Source organism: Berghia stephanieae, chromosome 11, assembly GCF_034508935.2.
Source record: "Berghia stephanieae isolate SIO BIC M18660-M18661 chromosome 11, UCSD_Bste_1.3, whole genome shotgun sequence".
Lineage (NCBI taxonomy): Eukaryota > Metazoa > Mollusca > Gastropoda > Nudibranchia > Aeolidiidae > Berghia > Berghia stephanieae.
The window spans coordinates 12,533,790-12,553,789 of record NC_088370.1 but is presented as its reverse complement, the minus strand read 5'-3'; the positions used below and the strand labels follow the sequence as shown (position 1 = coordinate 12,553,789).

The following is a 20,000-nucleotide window of genomic DNA, read 5'->3' as shown; positions in this document are numbered from 1 at the left end:
AGACCACATAGCTGCACAAAAATGAACCTAATTATGTAGTTCCATTACAATTTTCTTTTGTTTTAACGAAAGAACTAAATTAATATCTTTAATTCGATAAAGCATCTTGAAAAACAAAGTTTTTGTGCCAGAACTTGTATATAAAGGGGTTTAAAGCATTTTAAAATGTAATATTGACAAATTGGTAATTTTTAAAGGTAGTTATAATGTCTACTATATCCCCCCCCCTCCCCCTTCCCAAAAAAAAAAAGAAAAATATTGCGCAGATGAAGTTTGAAAATTGACCTTTCAACGGTTGTGAAATCTGTAAATATGTTTATCTTTTCTTTCACTTTCATTAAACCATGAATTAATTTATTCATTTACTCACATAATTCTCCGATTTCTTATCTCTACAGCCCATTGCTCCCCTATGACCTTTGCACAGTGCCATTCCATTGGGACCACGTTCCACCTTCCCAATTCCCTAGACCACCGGACACAGCAGGAGGCTAACGAAGCCTTCCAGCGTATCGCCACCCCCGTGATTGCCTCCCAGTGTTCTCCTGGCGAGGCGCTGTCGTTTTTCTGTTCCCTGATTTATACTCCATGTGATGATAATGATAACCTTCCAATGCCTCCTTGTGAATCTCTTTGTAAAGGTAATGCTGTGAATATATATGGAAAGGTAATGTGGTGAATATATATGGAGAGGTAATGCTGTGAATATTTATGTAAAGGTAATGTGTGAATATTTTTGTAAAGGTTATGTTGTGATAATTATTTGTGTCAAGGCAAGGTTGTGAATATTCATAGGTTATGCTGTGGACATTTTTGTAAAGGTGATGTTGTGATTATTATTTATGTAAAGGTAATGCTGGGAATATTTATGTAAAAGTATTGCGGTGACTAATTTTGTAAAGGTATTGTGATGAATATTAAATTTCTTTGGAAAGGTGATAATATGAGTATTCCTGTAAAGGTATATATTATTGTGAATAGTTTTGTAAATGTAATGTGTTGCAAACGCCGTACAACCCTTTAACCCCCCCCCCCCCCCCCTTCCCAAGAAAAAAAAAGGAAAATACTGCCCCAGATAATGTTTGAACTCAATTGACCTTTCAACAGTTGTGAAATCTGTAAATTTGTTTATCTTTTCTTTCATTTACCCTCTCCTTACCAACTATAGGAAAATCGTCACATTCGTTACGATACAAGCAATATTTCTCTCATTCAGATTTCTCTTGTACATCACACAATTTGAAGAATATTGTTATACGTACTAAACAAAATATATCTAGATATAGCATGTTCTTATTCCCTTTGAGTTAAAGTTTTTCATTTCTATATTATGTTGTTTGATAATGATGTTTTGGGGAAAATCCGGAAAATGGTCAGTAAGGAGAGAGTAAAACGATGATTTAATTTATTAATTTACTCATCCATTCAAATTTTAATTTATCCCTTCACTTCTCGTATCCCTTGACTTGTAAACAGTTGTAAAATCCAACTGCCGAAATTAAAGTTTGAAAATTTGATTTATTCACCAACCTTTGGGAAATCTGTAAATTTGTTTAAATTTTCATTCATTATAGATAGTATGCGCTTGGCTAAGAAGCTCATAACATTACTATCTAACGGACCAACACACAAAACTGTGTGTATCCATGAACGTTTATAGTCAGGGTAATACAGTTCAGTGAGCATTACTCATAAACGCGGATGGTAAAATACCATAACAAAGACCGGAGTGACGTCTTCTTCGAACTATCTATACCCTGAATGTATTCAATTATTCAATCATTAAAATATTCATTTATCCATTCGTTTTCTTTATCCTTTACCAACAGTTGTGAAATCCAATTGCCCAGATGAAAGTTTGAACTCAATCGACTGCTCCCAATTTCCAAGTATTAATTGTATAGACCTGCCCCCCTCCACCACAACTACCACCACCACCACAGAAGCTACAACAACAACATCAACATCAACGACAACAGAAGAACCAACAACTACTTCCACTACGGAATCAACTACAACAGCAACGACAACGACGACAACGACCCCTGAACCAACGACCACTACTGATCCAACAACAACAACAGCAGAAGCAACCACTAGCACCACCACAGCTACTACAACAGCCAGCACTACCACCAATACTCCCACCCCTACACCAACAGTAAATACCTCAACTACAACCCAAGAAATTCGTAAGTTTGAAAAAGAGAAATAAATATCTAACTGATTGGTTTATACTGGTTTGATTTATCAAGTTAGTGTAAATGTTGCTGCTCGAAGCTCGAAGAAATAAATAATAAGGTCAAGTTGAATGTAAGCTTCAATTTAATTACAAACTGTGGTGTTTCATTCATCCTCTTTTGTTGATAAAGGGGAAACCCGAAACGTTCATTTGATCTGTTTTTGTAATTAAATTGAAGCTTACATTCAACTTCACGTTATTATTTATTTTATCAAGTTAAGAAATTAAGGGGTAGGCACTGGTGTAAGATAAAGAACTGAACAAGTTTATGAAAGGTGCCAGACACATCAAGAAAGAAAAATGCAAGAAAAAAAAACATCCCAAAAAACCAGTCGTCCTCGACTGGGGATCGAACCTCAGACCTTCTGTCAAAAGGTCTCGGGTTCGATCCCCAGTCGAGGTCGATTGATTTTTTTGGGATGTTTTTGTTTTTTCTTGTATTTTTCTTTCTTACTTTGTCTGACACCTTTCATACACGACTTGTTGAGTTCTTCGGTTTGTTTTAGTATGTAAACGTGAATCTGAAAATTAAAATCAAATCAAACTGAAGAGGTTGAAAGTGTGATTTTACTGAGGAAAATAAAAATTCTCTATGTACAATAAATTGTAAAAGTGTGTACGTATGAAATAGTGCCAGACAAAGCATAAAGAAAAAAAATTAATTATCTGGTGCTAAAATTATGATGAAAAATTCGTAGAATTGCAAAATTTTGGGTCCAATTTCTGAACAGCATGCGATCTCAAAATCATTAAAGCTTATTAAAATCAAAGTTGATGCCAGGCTACATAATTTTAAAGATTTTGAAGTGTCATTAATAATTGTGAGGGTAAATTGTTGATTTTTTAAAGGTATCTATAGCGACTGTAATGTTTAAATCTCCTAACAATTAAGAATGTTTTAAGTTTTTAAGTAAGCAGGTTTGCCTAAGGGCTATACCCCACACCGGAGACGTGACTCTGACGACTCGGCAATGCCATCCTCTGCCGTCTTCCGGATAAAGATGTTGGGCATGGACAAAATACTAAGAATAAAGAGAAGAGATGTTAGACCTACCCATACCAAGCACCCGACGTCCTCTGTCGTCTTTTTTAGGTGCTTGGTATGGGTAGGTCTTGCAACTCTTCTCTTTATTCTTGGTATTTTGTCCATGCCCGACGTCTTTATCCGGAAGATGGCAGAGGACGGCAGTGCCGAGCCATGAGAGTCACGTCTCCGGTGTGAGGTATAGCCCTTAGGAAAACCTGCTTCCTTAAAAACTTAAACATTCGTAATTGTTAGGAGATTTAAAAATTGCAGTCGCTTCGGCGTGGGTTAGCCCTAAGAGTATCGCAAGCATCAGGAAACTCCTGAAAACAAACACTTTCAGGCAGAGATCTTGGGCTGCAAATTATCAAGTTTACTTTAATGATACTTATGCAAAAATATAAATCCTGTGAGATATATAAAATACCTTACAAATACTTTTTAACGTTGTAAAGACTCTGGAGATTTTGATGATAATATCCGTGCAGCTTTTTGGTCTAGTAATGACACTCGCACACTGAACGGAAGGTCCTGGGTTTGAGTTTGAGTCATGAGCGGTGCATAGTTGAATCTTTTGAAACGGTTCTTTACTCACATTCTCTCACCATATTCAGGTGTAAAATGAGTACTTGGTTGTTAACATCTTTTTTCTCTATCCGAAATAAATGTTAATAACACCTAACAGGCAGCATGTCTTGCTTTACATGTTTTGTGTTGCTGTTGGTCAGGGACCCCTTGTAAATCACAATGAGCACATTTAGTGGATACTGCGTTCTGTAAAAGCTCAATTTTTTTGGGTTGTTTTTTTTTTTAAATGTTTTCACAAACAAACATTGTTGTAATAGAAAAAAAATATTTTAAATCGAGCTTTATATAGCGCAATATCCACTTAATGTGCTCAAAGCGCTTTACAAGGAGTCCCTGGTCAACAGCAACACATAACATGTAGGACGAGACATGACGCCTGTCAGGCGATATTACAAATTTTTGGGACAGAGACAACACGCTACTCATTACCGTGTGAGAGAATGTGAGTAAAGAGCCTTCTCCAAGGACTCAACTATGCGCCGAGCGATGCTAGAACCCAGGACCTTCCGATCCGAAAGCGAGTGTCATACCACTAGACCACATAGCCGCACATAAAATGGCCACTTCTTTACTTGTAAATTTAATCCGTTAAAAATATTATGTCCACAGCCCGATGTGTGAACCAAACCCTCCCCCTGTGCCGTAACCTTGGTTTCATCTCCACCGAAGACTATGGATGGTTTGGTGATACTGTTGCCCAGAGTATTGAGAGCTTCACGTATTGGGCCATGCCCACTATCGAGGCCCAGTGTTCTAATACCGCTGCATTTTTCTTCTGTGGCATTTTCTTCCCTCCCTGCGAAGAAGACGATGATCCGCAGGATTATCCCATCTTGCCTTGCAAAAGATACTGTGATGGTATGAAATTTTGGTCAGGGTTTTCTGACCTCCAATAGTGGGTTGAGGTCACTTTTACTGTGTCTTCTACCCCCCCCCCTCCCCCTTATATCTGTTTTTCCCTTCCATGTTGCTCTCTGTCTTTGCTGTGGATTGGATTTTTCCCTGGTCCTGGCGAGTCCTTGTGGAAAACTCTTTACTCGCATTCACTCACCATACTCAGGTGTAAAATGAGTAGTACTGGCTGTAAATAGCTTTGTCTCTGTCAGAAAAAAAAATGTATTATCACCTAACAGGCATCATGACTCGTGCTACTGTTGGCTAGGGATCCATTGTAACCCACTTTTAAGTTTTTTTTTGTGTGGACATTTCGCTGTATGAAATTAAATACTAAGTTTAAAGCCACACACACACACACACACACACACACACACACACACACACACCATATTATATATAAACTCTAATCTGGCTACATTGGGTCTCATGACTCTAATGGACGATGAGTAGAAACAAAAAATGAACAAGTCTAAATTATTAATTTATGCCACACTCACACACCTACTCTTGTTATATCTAGATATACATATGTACCTTGTTTTTCAACAGATATTTCTGCCAATTGCCCTGATGACAAGCTTAATTCACACTGCGAGTCCTACAGTACAACGGACTGTTCTCATCCTAAGCGGGTTACTGAATGTGAGTCTTGCATGCAAAGCTGCCAAATTAAAATTTCAAAAATCCGTAGATGGTTTCCGTGAAAAAAATATAAAAAATGCCACCATGATTAGCTTTAGAAATAAATAATATGCCTTCAGCATGATAATAATTTAAAAAATGCTCCAAAGTCCTAAATAAATCTATGTTCTCTGGAACCAAACTTTCTTTTTCAGGATAGGCTGTTCACAGTAGACAAAAAATCAGTCACCAGGGGCCACTCATATAAACTTCTGAAACCCAGAGTTGAAACCACCCTTCGACAGACCTTTTTTACACAGAGAGTTATTGACGTTGGAACTCATTGCCAGCAAATGTCGTTGAAGCGCCGAGCGTCAATGCTTTCAAGAATAGATTAGATGCTGTGATGGAAATTTATGTGCGTAGTGTAGAAGTGCGTCCCACTCAAAATAGAAATGATCAAAAGATTGGTAGAGAAAGTGCAGTGTAGGCTAGCCCCTGATCACAAGATCAGGTAGGGAAATGCATTAGATCTGTTGTGAACAAGCCATTCAGTGACTAGAAAGACTCGGCGACATGCCAGTGGCCTAATCAAGCGACGTCGATACAATCTATTCTATTCTATTCTATTCTAACATAATTTATTGAATCAAGGACGCATACGCAATTCTGTTGCTGGAGCCAAAATTCGTAGTTGGGAAAACTGATGAAAAGTACTTTGCTATAGACCAGCATTACATCTAAAGGATAGCAAGCAATTGCTATTGTCCGTTTCACCGTAAACCCGGATGATCTCCGGATTCATGAGCCTTATGACTCTTAAGAGTTACATAAGTTGCAACTATAATGCAACCTTTTTACTGCTGCACTCAGAAAACACAAATTAGATAGCTTTTGTTTATGACACTGCGCGATGATGAAATGCATGATAAACTTCATATTTATTATATTTGCAGCCAAATGCGTACCATTGGAAAACCAACTGTGTGCATCCTTTGGTTATAACCAGACCACTTTCCCCAACTATTGGAACGATCCCAATGCACAAGAGGCCCAGAAAAGCTACTACTCACTTGGAGAAACAGCCGTGTCATCGGGTTGCTCCCCGAATGTGTTATTTTATCTGTGTAGTGTGTTGTTTCCATCGTGTGATGGTGATGGTGTGTACAAGAGACCATGCCGGGAATACTGTGATGGTACGTGTGTTGTTATTTTTTAGAAATAATTAATGGTGTGATCCTTGTTTTCTTTGTGGTCCTGATAGCTCAGTTGGTAGAGCACTCGCTTTATACCGTGTGCAATACGCTACAACAGTCGTAACGTCACTTCCCTCGTAATGGCGCATGGTTACTTAGTTAACTGGCTCTAAACTATCGGAACAATGGCGGACGCCCTTATGAAATATTTCTCCAACAGAGCATAAAAGTGTATCACGAAAAAAAAACCATTATAAATCTGATCATGTTTTGACATTTACACATTCTGATAACAAGACAAGAAAAGATATAGCCAGGATGAAGAATAAAAAGTACCGATTTTCTTTGTTTAGAACCACGATGGCCGCCGTTGCTGGGCGACGTGACATCAGACTATTGAATCCAATTGAGATTTTTCTCAGACTCCCCTGTCCACCCAGTCAGTGATTGAGTGTGCTGGTGGTGGAAACTTTCAAGGAAAGTACTTTGCGATAGAATAGCGTTGTATTCATAAGACAGCAAGCAATTGCTATTGCCAGTTTCAAGTTATAGAAACCGGGATAAACTCTGGCTTCATGGGCCTAATGGCTTTGAAGAACCGTTCCTTTTTTGTTCATTTACAGTTGTTTTTTTTAATGTTTAAATTGATTGAATGAAATAGGCCATGATTTGTTGATAACTCACTCAATCCCAGAGATTTTTGCTACTTTTCCAAATTGGAGAAAAATGTATTAAAAATGAGCAAGTACATATATATTTTTATTCAACTATCATTAATTTGTAATTATTAAAACATAAGCTTTGTATGAGCCATATTTAACCATTATATTTCCTTTACATTTTGACAGGATCGCTATTAAGTTTTTGTTTCATCTTTAAATGACGTTTATATAATAAATATATATATATATATATATTTATATATATATATAATATATATATATATATATATATATATATATATATATATATATATATATATATATATATTGTTCTATCAATCTTACCAGAGGTCAACAATAATTGTGGGGCTTTGTTTGAACAACACTGTGACAGACTATCTGACCCTGACCCTGCCACATGCCTGGCTCCACCTGAAAGAAAAGGTAAGATTAACCTATTAAAGGCGGTATTTGTTTTACACACGGCATCTTCTCGGCTCTCAATTTCAAGGGTTAAAATCAATAATTGAAAAGCAAAGAGACATTCGGTTTTTTTTCATACGTCCCTATCTCTCTCTCTCTCTCTCTCTCTCTCTCTCTCTCTCTCTCTCTCTCTCTCTCTCTCTCTCTCTCTCTCTCTCTGTGTGTGTGTGTGTGTGTCTCTCTGTCTCTCCCTCTCTCTCTCTCCCTCTCACTCACATTATATGGCCGAGACGTTCGTTTATGTGGGTTTATATATATATATATATATATATATATATATATATATATATATATATATATATATATATATATTGACATTTATTGAGGGGTCCTTGATATATATACGGACACTCGCATTATATTTCGTCACGACGATCGTTTCGGTGCTGATGTTTGCGCACCTCTTCAGTCGATGATAAATCCGTCGTTGAGCAATGAAACCATTGTGCAACTACTGATATTTCGTCAACTGAAGAGGTATGCAATCATCAGCACCGAAACGATCGTCTTGACGAAATAAAATGTGAGTGTCCTTATTTTTTTATTTTTTTACATGCTCTACTTAATGTATTTGAGCACTCTAGTACCTACAAGTACCCACCAACACACACTCTCTCTCTCTCTCTCTCTTTCTCTCTCTCTCTCTCTCTCTCTCTCTCTCTCTCTCTCCACCTATCTCTCTCTCACTCTCTCTACCTACCTATCTCTCTCTCTCTCTCTCTTTCTCTCTCTCTCTACCTATCTCTCTCTCACTCTCTCTACCTACCTACCTATCTCTCTCTCTCTCTCTCTCTCTCTCTCTCTCTCTCTCTATATATATATATATATATATATATATATATATATATAATATATTATATAATTTGTTGTTTTTGTTTTTTTTTTGTTTTTTTTTGTTGTTGTTTTTTTTATTTAATATTATTATTGTTTTAAAGCCTGGTTTCATCACATTAACACTTTACAAAAACATGATCTCTGTCAGAATGACTAAGAATTATAAACCAGTTTCAAACTTGCCTTCCTTGTCCAAAATAAGAATAAAAATTGCATTGAAACAAATCTTCGATGATATGCTACACACCCTTACACCCACACCCACACACACACACACACACACACACACACACACACACACACACATAAACAGCTCTTTTTCAGCATTTAAAAAAAATAGAGGTGTCTTCATTGCAGTCTACACATAACTACTTTCGGGGTTTTTCTTGTAAGTTGTGAGAATGTTACGACCTTACTTTGTTAAAAAGAAAGGAATGCCAACGACAAGTGAAAGATAAGATTAGAAGTTTAAATCAAAGACAAAGTGACTGTTACTCCAATCGGAAGTAGGCAACCGGAAAGTCAACAATATTATAAGAAGTGGCCAGATAATTTAGGGAGAAATCAACTAAACACTATTTGACGCCACATTCTGTTCTTTTCCAGGCTGTCCATCCACGGAGTTTGAGTGTGTTAACATTGATAAGTGTGTTCCCAAGTCGGCCGAATGTAACAAGGAGAACGATTGTGGAGACTGGTCGGATGAGAGAAATTGTGGTAAGTTATTTATAAATAATAATGAGCTTTTATATAGCGCAATATCCACCAAATGTGCTCAAAGCGCTTTACATGGTGTCCCTGGCCAACAGCAACACTTAACATTTAGGACGGGACATGGCGGCTGTTAGGCGATGTTACAATTTTTTTCGGACAGAGACAACGATGTATACATCCAGGTACTCATTTTACACCCGAGTACGGTGAGAGAATGTGAGTAAAGAGTCTTTTCCAAGGACTCAACTATGCGCCGAGCGAGAATCGAACCCAGGACCTTCCGATTCGAAAGCGAGTGTCATACCACTAGACCACATAGTAAGTGATTTTACTTTGAAGGGAGGTGTTGCAAGCGCCGTAAACCCTTAAAAACAAAACAAATTGAAAGGGGGGGGGGGGGGGGGCGGTAATGGACTATTTTATTGACTTAAAGCTCTTGCTATTGGTAAAGCTAAATCAGAAAAATGTGAGAGATGATCTATTCCCCCCCCCCCCCACCCCCACTCCCTCCCTTGGTTTTTAATTTATTCTAAAATGTATTTTGTCAGTTTGTCACCAAGAATTTGAAGTCCAGTGTGCCATGGGCTTGTGTATTCCCAGCTATCATCGATGTGACGACACGATAGAATGCCCCGATTTCAGTGACGAATCCAACTGTGGTAAGTAGTGGTGATGGTGGTGGTTGTAGGTCTCATCTAATGACATTGGATGTTTTCTTGTTTTTTGATATATACCTACAAAGTCTTAAGAATGATGTTTTTAAATAACCCTCTCCCGGTCATTTTCCTTATTTTTTCTAAAAAAATGTTATACACAATAATAAAAATAATTATATTAATATATATTATATATTATTTATTATATATTATTAATATATATTAATTATATTATATATTATTATATAATAATAATAATAATAATGATAATAACAACAACAATAATAATAATAATAATAATAATAATAATAATAATAATAATAATAATAATAATAGTAATAATAATAATAATAATAATAATAATAATAATAATAATAATAATAATAATAATAATAATAATAATAATAATAATAATAATAATAATAATAATAATGAGCAAATTGGGGGTTAATATATATAACACTATTCTCTCTTTATCTCATTTATTTAGTGTGCCCCAAAAATCAGTACCGCTGCGACGGCAGTTCCAAGTGTATCATGCCTGAATGGATGTGTGACGGGGTCGAAGACTGTAAGGATGGAGACGACGAGGCTTACTGTGGTCAGTCTACTGATTTCTTACCATTTGTGACCCTACTGACTTCTTACCATTTGTGACCCTACTGACTTCTTACCATTTGTGACCCTACTGACTTCTTATCATTTGTGACCCTACTGACTTCTTACCATTTGTGACCCTACTGACTTCTTACCATTTGTGACCCTACTGACTTCTTACCATTTGTGACCCTACTGACTTCTTACCATTTGTGGCCCTACTGACTTCTTACCATTTGTGACCCTACTGACTTCTTACCATTTGTGACCCTACTGACTTCTTACCATTTGTGACCCTACTGACTTCTTACCATTTGTGATCCTACTGACTTCTTACCATTTGTGACCCTACTGACTTCTTACCATTTGTGACCCTAATGACTTCTTACCACTTGTTACCCTACTGACTTCTTACCACTTGTGACCCTTAGCCTCCTCCCATAGTGGGCAGGGAGGTACATACTGTGTCTTCTATCCCCCTATATCTGTTTTCCAACATGCTTTCTGTCTTTGTCTTGGAATGAGATTACTTGGTTTTGTCCTGGCCCTGGCCTGAGTCCTCTGGCTGGGAGGGAAACAGTCAAATGCATAGTTATTGTTTTGGGAGATGATATTTTTTTCCTTGTAAATCATCTCTCTGTTATGTATTATTATATTTGTTATTTTAAATGTATAATGTAAGCATTGGAGTGTATTCCTCTTTGTTGGATTTTGTGCTTGTGTCCGGATGAGACTTATAGGTGATCTCACACTAAGTACATTGGTGGTGTGCTCTTCGAATCTACATCTGATCCCTATTTGTTCCCAATTCCCCTATGTCTTACTTTCTCTTGGCTGCTTTAATTGTAATTCTAGAACTTTTTAATATCCCATTTTCCTCCTTTTTACTGGCGCTGATATGACCTAAATGTGTTGCAAGCGCTGTAAAACCCTTAAAAACAAAAACACACCCTACGCCTCAAAACGATATTATGTCGGGATGATTAAGATACTGAAAATTGAATTTATAGCCAAAAATATCAGACTTGTGTCGAGTTTATATACTTAATAGATGAGGATGAATATCATATTTCAAGTTTCTAAATAGACAATAATTCATATTTTTTGACTAGTTCAAATTTAATTGGACTTTTTGGCAACTAGTTCATCCCGACATAATACCGTTTTGAGACGATTGGTCACATTTGTAATGAAGATATCACTACGGATACCAGATCTTCTAATTAGATGAAATGAAACTGACATCACTCAGCTCTTTGTTTTTTGGGTTTTTTTTTTGTTTTTTTTAGATAGCCATTTAGGTATTTAGTTCTCACTAAAGTATATTGATCAGACTATAAACGTTTAATGTTACACACATTTCTGTGTGTTTGTGCATTATATCCGGCTGGCAGATGTTGTGAACATTTTGTCTAAACACATTGCATCAATAGACCATATTTTTTACCCCTGGGTGGAGTTGTTTTATTTTGGACCTATTATAGTGGACAGGGAAGTCACTTGCTGTGTCCTCTATCCACCTATTATATCTAAATCTGTTGCCCATTTTGCTTTCTGTCTTTGTCTTGGAATAAGGTTATTTGGTTTCGTCCTTGCCCTGGTCGAAGTCCTTGACTGAGAGGGAAACAGTCAAATCTATAGTTATAGATTTGGGAGATTTTTTTTCCTTTAAATCATCTCTCTCTCTCTCTCTCTCTCTCTCTCTCTCTCTCTCTCTCTCTCTCTCTCTCTCTCTCTCTCTCTCTCTCTCTCTATCTCTCACTCTCTCTCTTTTATGTATTGTTATATTATTTGTTATAAATCAACGGATTTGTAAGCATTTGAGTGTATTTTTTTCTAGTGAGAGGGATCCTATGCTTAATTCTGGATGAGACTTTTAGGTGATCTAAATCTATACATATATGTATACCGATTACTAAGACCAAAACTCCTGAATAAACCAAAAATCGAAAAATAATTGGGTTTTTTTTTTTTTTGCTGTTTTGTTTGTTTGTTTTGTTTTGTTTTGTTTTTGTTTTTTTTTTTTTTGGGGGGGGGGGGGGGTTGGGTTTTTTTTGGGTGTTTTTTTTCACATAAGAAAACAAACTATGTATAATTATATGTGTTCCCTCCATAGGCCCATTCAGAACCAAATGCCTAATTAATTACTACACATGTCACTTAGTAGGTATTCTTCAGATAGTATCATTGCTTAGAGTGGTTACAATTTTCATCATTGTTTTTAGTTTCGGGTTTTGAGCCCGAAGCGTTCCGTGTTTGGTATATTTTGTTCTTTTTTGAAGCTGTTATAATCATTTTTGTTTATTTACTTTTTACAGTTCACAGCTTCTAGCAGCTTAGTATCACTTTGACTTTAGTTAATAGTTTTGGAAGATGATATTTTTTTTTCCTTGTTGATCATCTCTCTGTTATGTACCTACTGCTATTTTTTTAAACATGATTTGTAAACATTTGAGTGTATTCCTCTTAGTGGGGACTGGTGCTGGTGTCTGGGTGAGACTTTTAGGTGATATCAAACTAAGTACACTGATAGTGTGCACTTGGAATCTAAATATATTTCCTATTTGAACCATTCCCCTTTGTCTTACTTTTTCTTCAAACCCTTTTAATTGTAATTCAAGAATGTCTTAACTATCCAATTGTCTTCCTTTTACTGGCGCTGATATGACCAAAATGTGTTGCAAGTGCCGTAAAACCCTTAAAAACAAAAACAAAAACGACTTTAGTTTAGCACTATCCCGTCTGGGATTGTTAGTTAATATATTATTGTTTCAATTTAAATCGTCTTCTTTTGTTTATTAAATCTTATTTATATATTCATGCATTTCCGAAGCCTGGACCAGGCATGGAACCTAGAAGAAGAAGATATATTCATTTATAATATATATATATATATTTATCTACCTATGTATTTAGTCACCAACCTATTTTTATTTTACACCCTTCATTCAGACAAATGTTCCCAGTCTCATTTTTCATGTGTCGACAAAACGTGCATACCTCTGTTTGACTACTGTGATGGAATTGTCCATTGCCCTGATGGATCTGATGAACTCTCATGCGGTATGTGTTCTATAAAAGTATTTTCTTAGAGAGGAGGATAAGGAAGAGGAGCTGTAGGACGAGCAGGAGGAGGAGGAGGAGAAGAAGAAGAAGAAGAAGAAGAAGAAGAAGAAGAAGAAGAAGAAGAAGAAGAAGAAGAAGAAGAAGAAGAAGAAGAAAAAGTTGAATGCGAAAAAGAAGTCCCATTTATAAATTATTTGTTAAAGATAACCCAAGCCCTTGTCTTCATTTCCATAAGTAATGTTGCTGTTGTCATGTATCATCTCCAGTCTACCCGTTCAGCGACCCATTGTACATCCAGGTCGGACCTCCCAAGGGAGTTGCCACCAACGTCTTTACTGTTTGCGAGGATGGATTTACGGAAAGCCATGCAAAAGCTGCATGTCAACTGATGGGCCATGGGTAATCAAACTTACTCTTCCTCCTCCTCCTCCTCCTCCTCCTCCTCCTCCACCATCACCACCACCACCACCACCATCACCACCACACCACCTACTCCTCTTCCTCCTCTTTCTGCTTCTTTTCCTTATCCTCCTTTTCTCTTGTTCTTCCAGTTCAGTCCAGCACCTCAAATTGAGCTGCAGCAAAGTGACTTAACCCTCTCCTTACCAGCCATTTTCAAGATTTTCCCCAAAACATCACACCCAACTAACACAAAATAGATTTTTTATCACTCAGACACAATAGCAGTAAAGTTCTTGCGATACATAATGTCATTAGCAAAACATGCTCTACAACAAACTGTTCATTTTCTTTAAATTTTATGATGTACAAAAGAAATTTGAAAAAGAAAAATATTGGTTGTATCGTAACGAATGTGATGATTTTCCTATAGTTGGTAAGGAGAGGGTTAATCAAGTCCACGCTGTGCAACACCGCCTGGGTGCAAAGCCAAGACTGCACTGCTGTCCCACACTGCCAATGAAAATACAGTCATTCTTACATTTAATTACTACATTTGTACATGTTCCTTTAAAGTTATTTAGGTACAATTTTTGTAACAACGACAGCTTGGCTCAGCGGTACTGTCTTTGCTTCGTAGCCGAAAAGTAATGAGTTCAATCACCCGCCGCTGTGCTTTGTGGTCTTGAGCAAGTCACCTCGCCCCAGCTCAATTTGTGGCGCTGCACTGCGGCTGACGCCTGGGTTATTCCAATGTTCTCTTGGAATAAACCCTAGAGACAAATTTCCCCTATGGGATGAATAAAGGGAATCTGATTATATTTTACTTTTATTAGTTTCATTTTAATATCATTTTAATAACTATTACCCTTGGTTAAATTTAAATAACTGGTATATAGAACAATTAGATACAGTGCTTTCATCTCATTATTTATTCTCTATATATATATATATATATATATATATATATATATATATATATATTATATATATATATATATATGCAATACACACAATGATACACACACAAAACATATCGTATACACGTACACACTAAATATACATACAAAATATTGATCAATTTAAATGACCCTCATCTTGCTAAAAAGTTTGCAAACCTAAGACAGATATTGCTATTTCATTCTGCTCTGATGATGCAGTGAATAAACCTACTGTGGAAACAATAATATTAAAGGCAAAGTAAAAGGTGACACTACTGCAATGAATAACATATATTTATGTATTTATTGATTTTTTTCTGCCAGCAACTTGTATGGATTCAGGCCAAAAGAGGCAGAGTTTGAGTTTATGTTTTATTTCTTCAAACTAAATCCCAATGGCCAAGACAAGACAGTCTTAGGACGCGGAGATCTTTTGTGAGTACAGTGATCATCATAGCTTGTCGCTCCAACACCCTGGGTGGGGTTCCTGACCTCCCATAGCGGGCAGGGAGGTACTTACTGTCTGCTATCCCCCTATATCTGTTTTCCAACTAGCTCTCTGTCTTTGTCTTGGAATGAGATTACTTGGTTTTGTCCTGGCTCTGACCGGATACCCTTGGTCAGAGGGAAGCAGTCAAATGTATAGTTAGTTTTGGGAGATGATATTTTTTTTCCTTGTAATTCATCTCTCTGTTATGTAATGTATTATGTTTTGTTTACATATTATATATAATTTGTATACATTTGAGTGTATTACTCTTAGTGGGGACCTGTGCTTGTGACTGGATAAGACTTTTAGGTGATCTCAAAGTACTTCGATAGTGTGCTATTGGAATCTACATCTGCTCTCTATTTGATCCAATTCTCCTTTGTCTTACTTTTTCTTGGGTGCTTTAATTGTAATTCTATAACTTATTACTATCCCATGTTCTTCTTTTTTCCTGGCGCTTCTATGACCTCAATGTGTTGCAAGCGCTGTAAAACCCTAAAAAACGAAAACTAAACTCCAACACCAAACCCACTCCACAGCATATGGGGAGAACGACTCTTAGGTCATGGTCAGCGCAGCTGGGCCTGTCCTGGCATTCTCTAAGGATGTGCTCCATCGTCTGCTCTGGGCATCCGCATATACCCAAGCTAGTCTCAGCCAGCCCCCCACCACTTTTTCATTCTTCCAGCTGGGTTGTGTGTATGTGTGTGTGTGGGGGGGGGGGGGGGGGGCACAGCAAAAAAAATCTTGACTTCACCCATGACCGATCTCATTCCCTTTGCATGTGCAGCAAGTGCTCAGCCAACTGAGCTAACAAGACACTGATGACACAACTTAAAAAAAAAAAAATTGGCCAAAAAACGTATACTTCATATCTCCAAGATGACTGTACCAGTCCCCACCCCTTGTCAAAATGTCTCAAACAGTGTAGTGACACTATGGAAGGGAAATAATTAATAATGACTTGTATGTCAATTTGTATTGTATTGGTTATGTCCCTTGGTATTGAATACCCGAAGATTGACCATAATTACGTTGATTGCAAGTACTTTCATAAGCGATGTTTGGTCACTTTATATGAATATACACTTTATGTTTTATATATATATATATATAATATAAATATATATATATATATATATATATATATATATATATATATATATATGTATATATATATGTAAATATATATATATATTGTATGTATGCTTATTTCATGAAACAACCATAAATAACTGGTTATTTTGGGATAAATAATGATTTTAGTTTTTGCGTAATATGTGAAATCTCTCTCTCTCTCTCTCTCTCTCTCTCTCTCTCTCTCTCTCTCTCTCTCTCTCTCTCTCTCTCTCTCTCTCTCTCTCTCTCTCTCTCTCTCTCCTCTCTCTCTCTCTCCTCTCTCTCTCTCTCTCTCTCTCTGTCTCTCTCTCTCTCTCTCAAGATTTGATTTGTGACCCTATGCCTCAAAACGGTATTATGTCGGGATGATTAATATACTGACAATTGAATTTATAGCCAGAAATATCAGACTTGTGTCGAGTTTATATACTTTATAGATGAGGATGAATATCATATTTCAAGTTTCTAAATAGACAATAATTCATATTTTTGACTAGTTCAAATTTAATTGGACTTTTTGGCAACTAGTTCATCCCGTCATAATACCGTTTTGAGATGATGGGTCACATTTAAGCAATTTGTTCAATCTGACAAAATACAAGTTTGAGACCATTGTCATTGTGACAATTCTTACTATCATTGTACAGAGAAACATGTGGATCTAACACAAGGATCATTGCTGTCGACTGTTACCCTAAAGGTGAGTTCTCTATTCCCATTCAAACATCAGAACACAACCCAATTCGATCCAATCCATATCGTGCGTTGTAACTCGAATAGAAGGATAAAAAATGATGTCACTTCTTCTTCTTCTTCTTCTTCTTCTTCTTCTTCTTCTTCTTCTTCTTCTTCTTCTTCTTCTTCTTCTTCTTCTTCTTCTTCTTCTTCTTCTTCTTCTTCTTCTTCTTCTTCTTCTTCTCTCTTCTCTTCTCTCTTCTCTTCTTCTCCTCTCTCTTCTTCCTTCTCTCCTTCCTTCTTCTCTTCTCCTTCTCTCTCTTTCTCCTTCTCCTCTCCTCCCCTCCTCCTCCTCCTCCTCTCCTCCTCTCCTCTCCTCCTCTCTCTTCCTTCTCTTCCGTCCGTCTCCGTCTTCGTCTTCGTCTTCGTCTTCGTCTTCGTCTTCGTCTTCTTCTTCTTCTTCTTCTTCTTCTTCTTCCTCTTCTGTCCATCTGTCCATTCATCCAGCTACCCATCTATCTATCCATCCATTCCAAAATTTGGTCACCCATTTATTTATCTATCCATCCAATCCAGAATGCATCCATCCACCCACCCATATATCCATTTATTCTTCCCTCCACTTATCCACCTTCCATCTATCTATCCATCCATTCCAAAATGTCGTCCATCTATCTATCCATCAATCCATCCATCCATCCACCCATCCATCCATTCACCCGTCTAGCCATCTATCCATTACAGAATGGGGTCACCCATCCATCCATCAACTCACCAATCCATCTATATATCAGAATATGGCCACCCATCTATCCATCAACTCACCAATCCATCTATATATCAGAATATGGCCACCCATCTATCCATCCATCCGTCCACCCACTCTTCATCCTCCTCCATCCATCCATCCATCCATCCACCCATCTATGCTCCATCCGTCCACCCACTCATTATCCATCCATCCATCCATCCATCCACCCATCTCTCTATCTATCCATTCCAGAATGTGGTCACCCATCTCATCAAATGACCAACTCCATCATCAACGGTCAGAACGCCGCTCCTGGTACATGGCCCTGGCTCGTGTCCTTTCAAGACTACAAACAGCACAAATGTGGAGGGGCCATTATTGGTCCCTATTTCATACTCACCGCCGCTCACTGTGTCGAGTAAGTCATCATTTATTAGCGTGTATCATTGAATGGTTTTCGTGTATTCCACAATATTGGTGTGATCATGACGATGATGATGATTAATGACGATGATGATGATGATGATGATGATGCTTCCATTTAATTTCCTATTGTTATTTATTTCTTCAAGCAGCAACAATTTTCATTACCGTATCCTCTTTTCTCAGCAAATATGTGAGATTTGAACAGCTGACCATTCTGGCAGGGTCGCTTGACCAGACGAGTACAGGTGCAACGGGTGAAGAGTTTGAAGTGAGACGAGTCATCATCCATCCTGACTACTACCATTTGGAAGGCCATGACATCGCCTTGATTGAGTTGAAGAGGGCCATCATGTACACAGATTACATCAAACCTCTTTGCTTCGCTGAGGATACGGAAGTGTTTACCAAAGCCAATCAGTGTTACATTGCTGGATGGGGCCATACTAAAGGCATTGATGGTATGTGTGTGTTGTCTGTTGTTGTTGTTGTTGTTTTTTGTGGTGGTGGTGGCAGTGGTGTTGATGGTGTTTAGAGTGGTGGTAGTTGTGGCTTTGTAATGATAATGATGGTTACGGTTTTGGTGATTGGGTGTTGTTGTTGTTGTTGATGCTATTGTAGTTGTTGGTGGTGGTGGTGATGATGATGGTGATTGTTATTATTGTTGTTGTTGGTGGTGGTGATGATGATGAAGGTGATTGTTATTGTTGTTGTTGTTGTTGGTGGTGGTGGTGGTGGTGACGTTGATGGTGATTGTCATTGTTGTTGGTGGTGGTGGTGATGATGATGATGATGATGATGATGATGATGATGATGATGATGATGATGATGATGATGATGATGGTGATTGTTATTGTTGTTGGTGGTGGTGGTGATGATGATGGTGATTGTTATTGTTGTTGGTGGTGGTGGTGGTGATGAAACCTTTGGGGTTGCTTTCCACGTTCCAATTCAACAATGTGATAATAGAGATCTTTTCAATGGCTCTCTCCTTCCCTCTTTTCCCTTTCTTTCTCCCTCTCTCCTTCTCTCTCTCTCTCTCTCTCTCTCTCTCTCCTTACCTCTCTCTCCATCTCTAAGAGAGTGAACAACCCTCATCGCATAATATATTTGTTTGACATCAGGTCACACAGCCCAGTTGCAGCAGCAAACGAAAATCACCCTTTGGGATACAAAGAAATGCAACAGTTCCTACATGTGGAATGGCAAACTGCTCGCCAACGACATGTGTGCTGGCTATTTCAATGGACTCATAGCTGCTTGCTCTGTGAGTAGTTTATCAAAAGGAATATTGAGCTTCTACAAGCTATGAACTATTGATGCTATGTGTTTAGCCAAAAAGCTCTCAACATCTACCTGCCGGAGTTAGCATACCAACACATAGAACTATGTGTACCCTTGAACGTTTATAGTCTGATTGATATAATTTAGTGAGATGTAATCATAAAAAATGGCTGGCTACAAACAATAACAAATAGCTGAGTGGCGTTAACTTTGTGCTTCTATAAAAAGTATAGAGAAAAATGATTATCCAGTTCACTCCACTCAATCACACATTGGTTAATCGCAAACTCTGCTTATATGCTACACATTCTCGAAAAACGGAATTTTTTCTATATAAT

The 20,000-nt window shown here is 37.5% G+C and overlaps 1 protein-coding gene across 11 annotated transcripts in view; it reads left to right on the top strand.

Moving 5' to 3' along the window:
* The window catches only part of LOC144957386 (uncharacterized), a 295,052-nt gene that overhangs the window by 240,744 nt on the left and 34,308 nt on the right, over positions 1-20,000 (top strand). For all 11 annotated transcript variants that reach the window (XM_078888647.1, XM_078888642.1, XM_078888640.1 and 8 more), the window contains 16 exons: positions 399-641; positions 1,830-2,192; positions 4,464-4,712; positions 5,301-5,393; positions 6,329-6,568; positions 7,579-7,674; positions 9,154-9,264; positions 9,810-9,920; positions 10,408-10,518; positions 13,467-13,577; positions 13,847-13,979; positions 15,245-15,355; positions 17,177-17,229; positions 18,208-18,373; positions 18,565-18,839; positions 19,503-19,645. In XM_078888647.1, the coding sequence (XP_078744773.1) occupies positions 399-641; positions 1,830-2,192; positions 4,464-4,712; positions 5,301-5,393; positions 6,329-6,568; positions 7,579-7,674; positions 9,154-9,264; positions 9,810-9,920; positions 10,408-10,518; positions 13,467-13,577; positions 13,847-13,979; positions 15,245-15,355; positions 17,177-17,229; positions 18,208-18,373; positions 18,565-18,839; positions 19,503-19,645 (2,609 nt within the window). The remainder of the gene's footprint in view (positions 1-398; positions 642-1,829; positions 2,193-4,463; positions 4,713-5,300; positions 5,394-6,328; positions 6,569-7,578; positions 7,675-9,153; positions 9,265-9,809; positions 9,921-10,407; positions 10,519-13,466; positions 13,578-13,846; positions 13,980-15,244; positions 15,356-17,176; positions 17,230-18,207; positions 18,374-18,564; positions 18,840-19,502; positions 19,646-20,000) is intronic.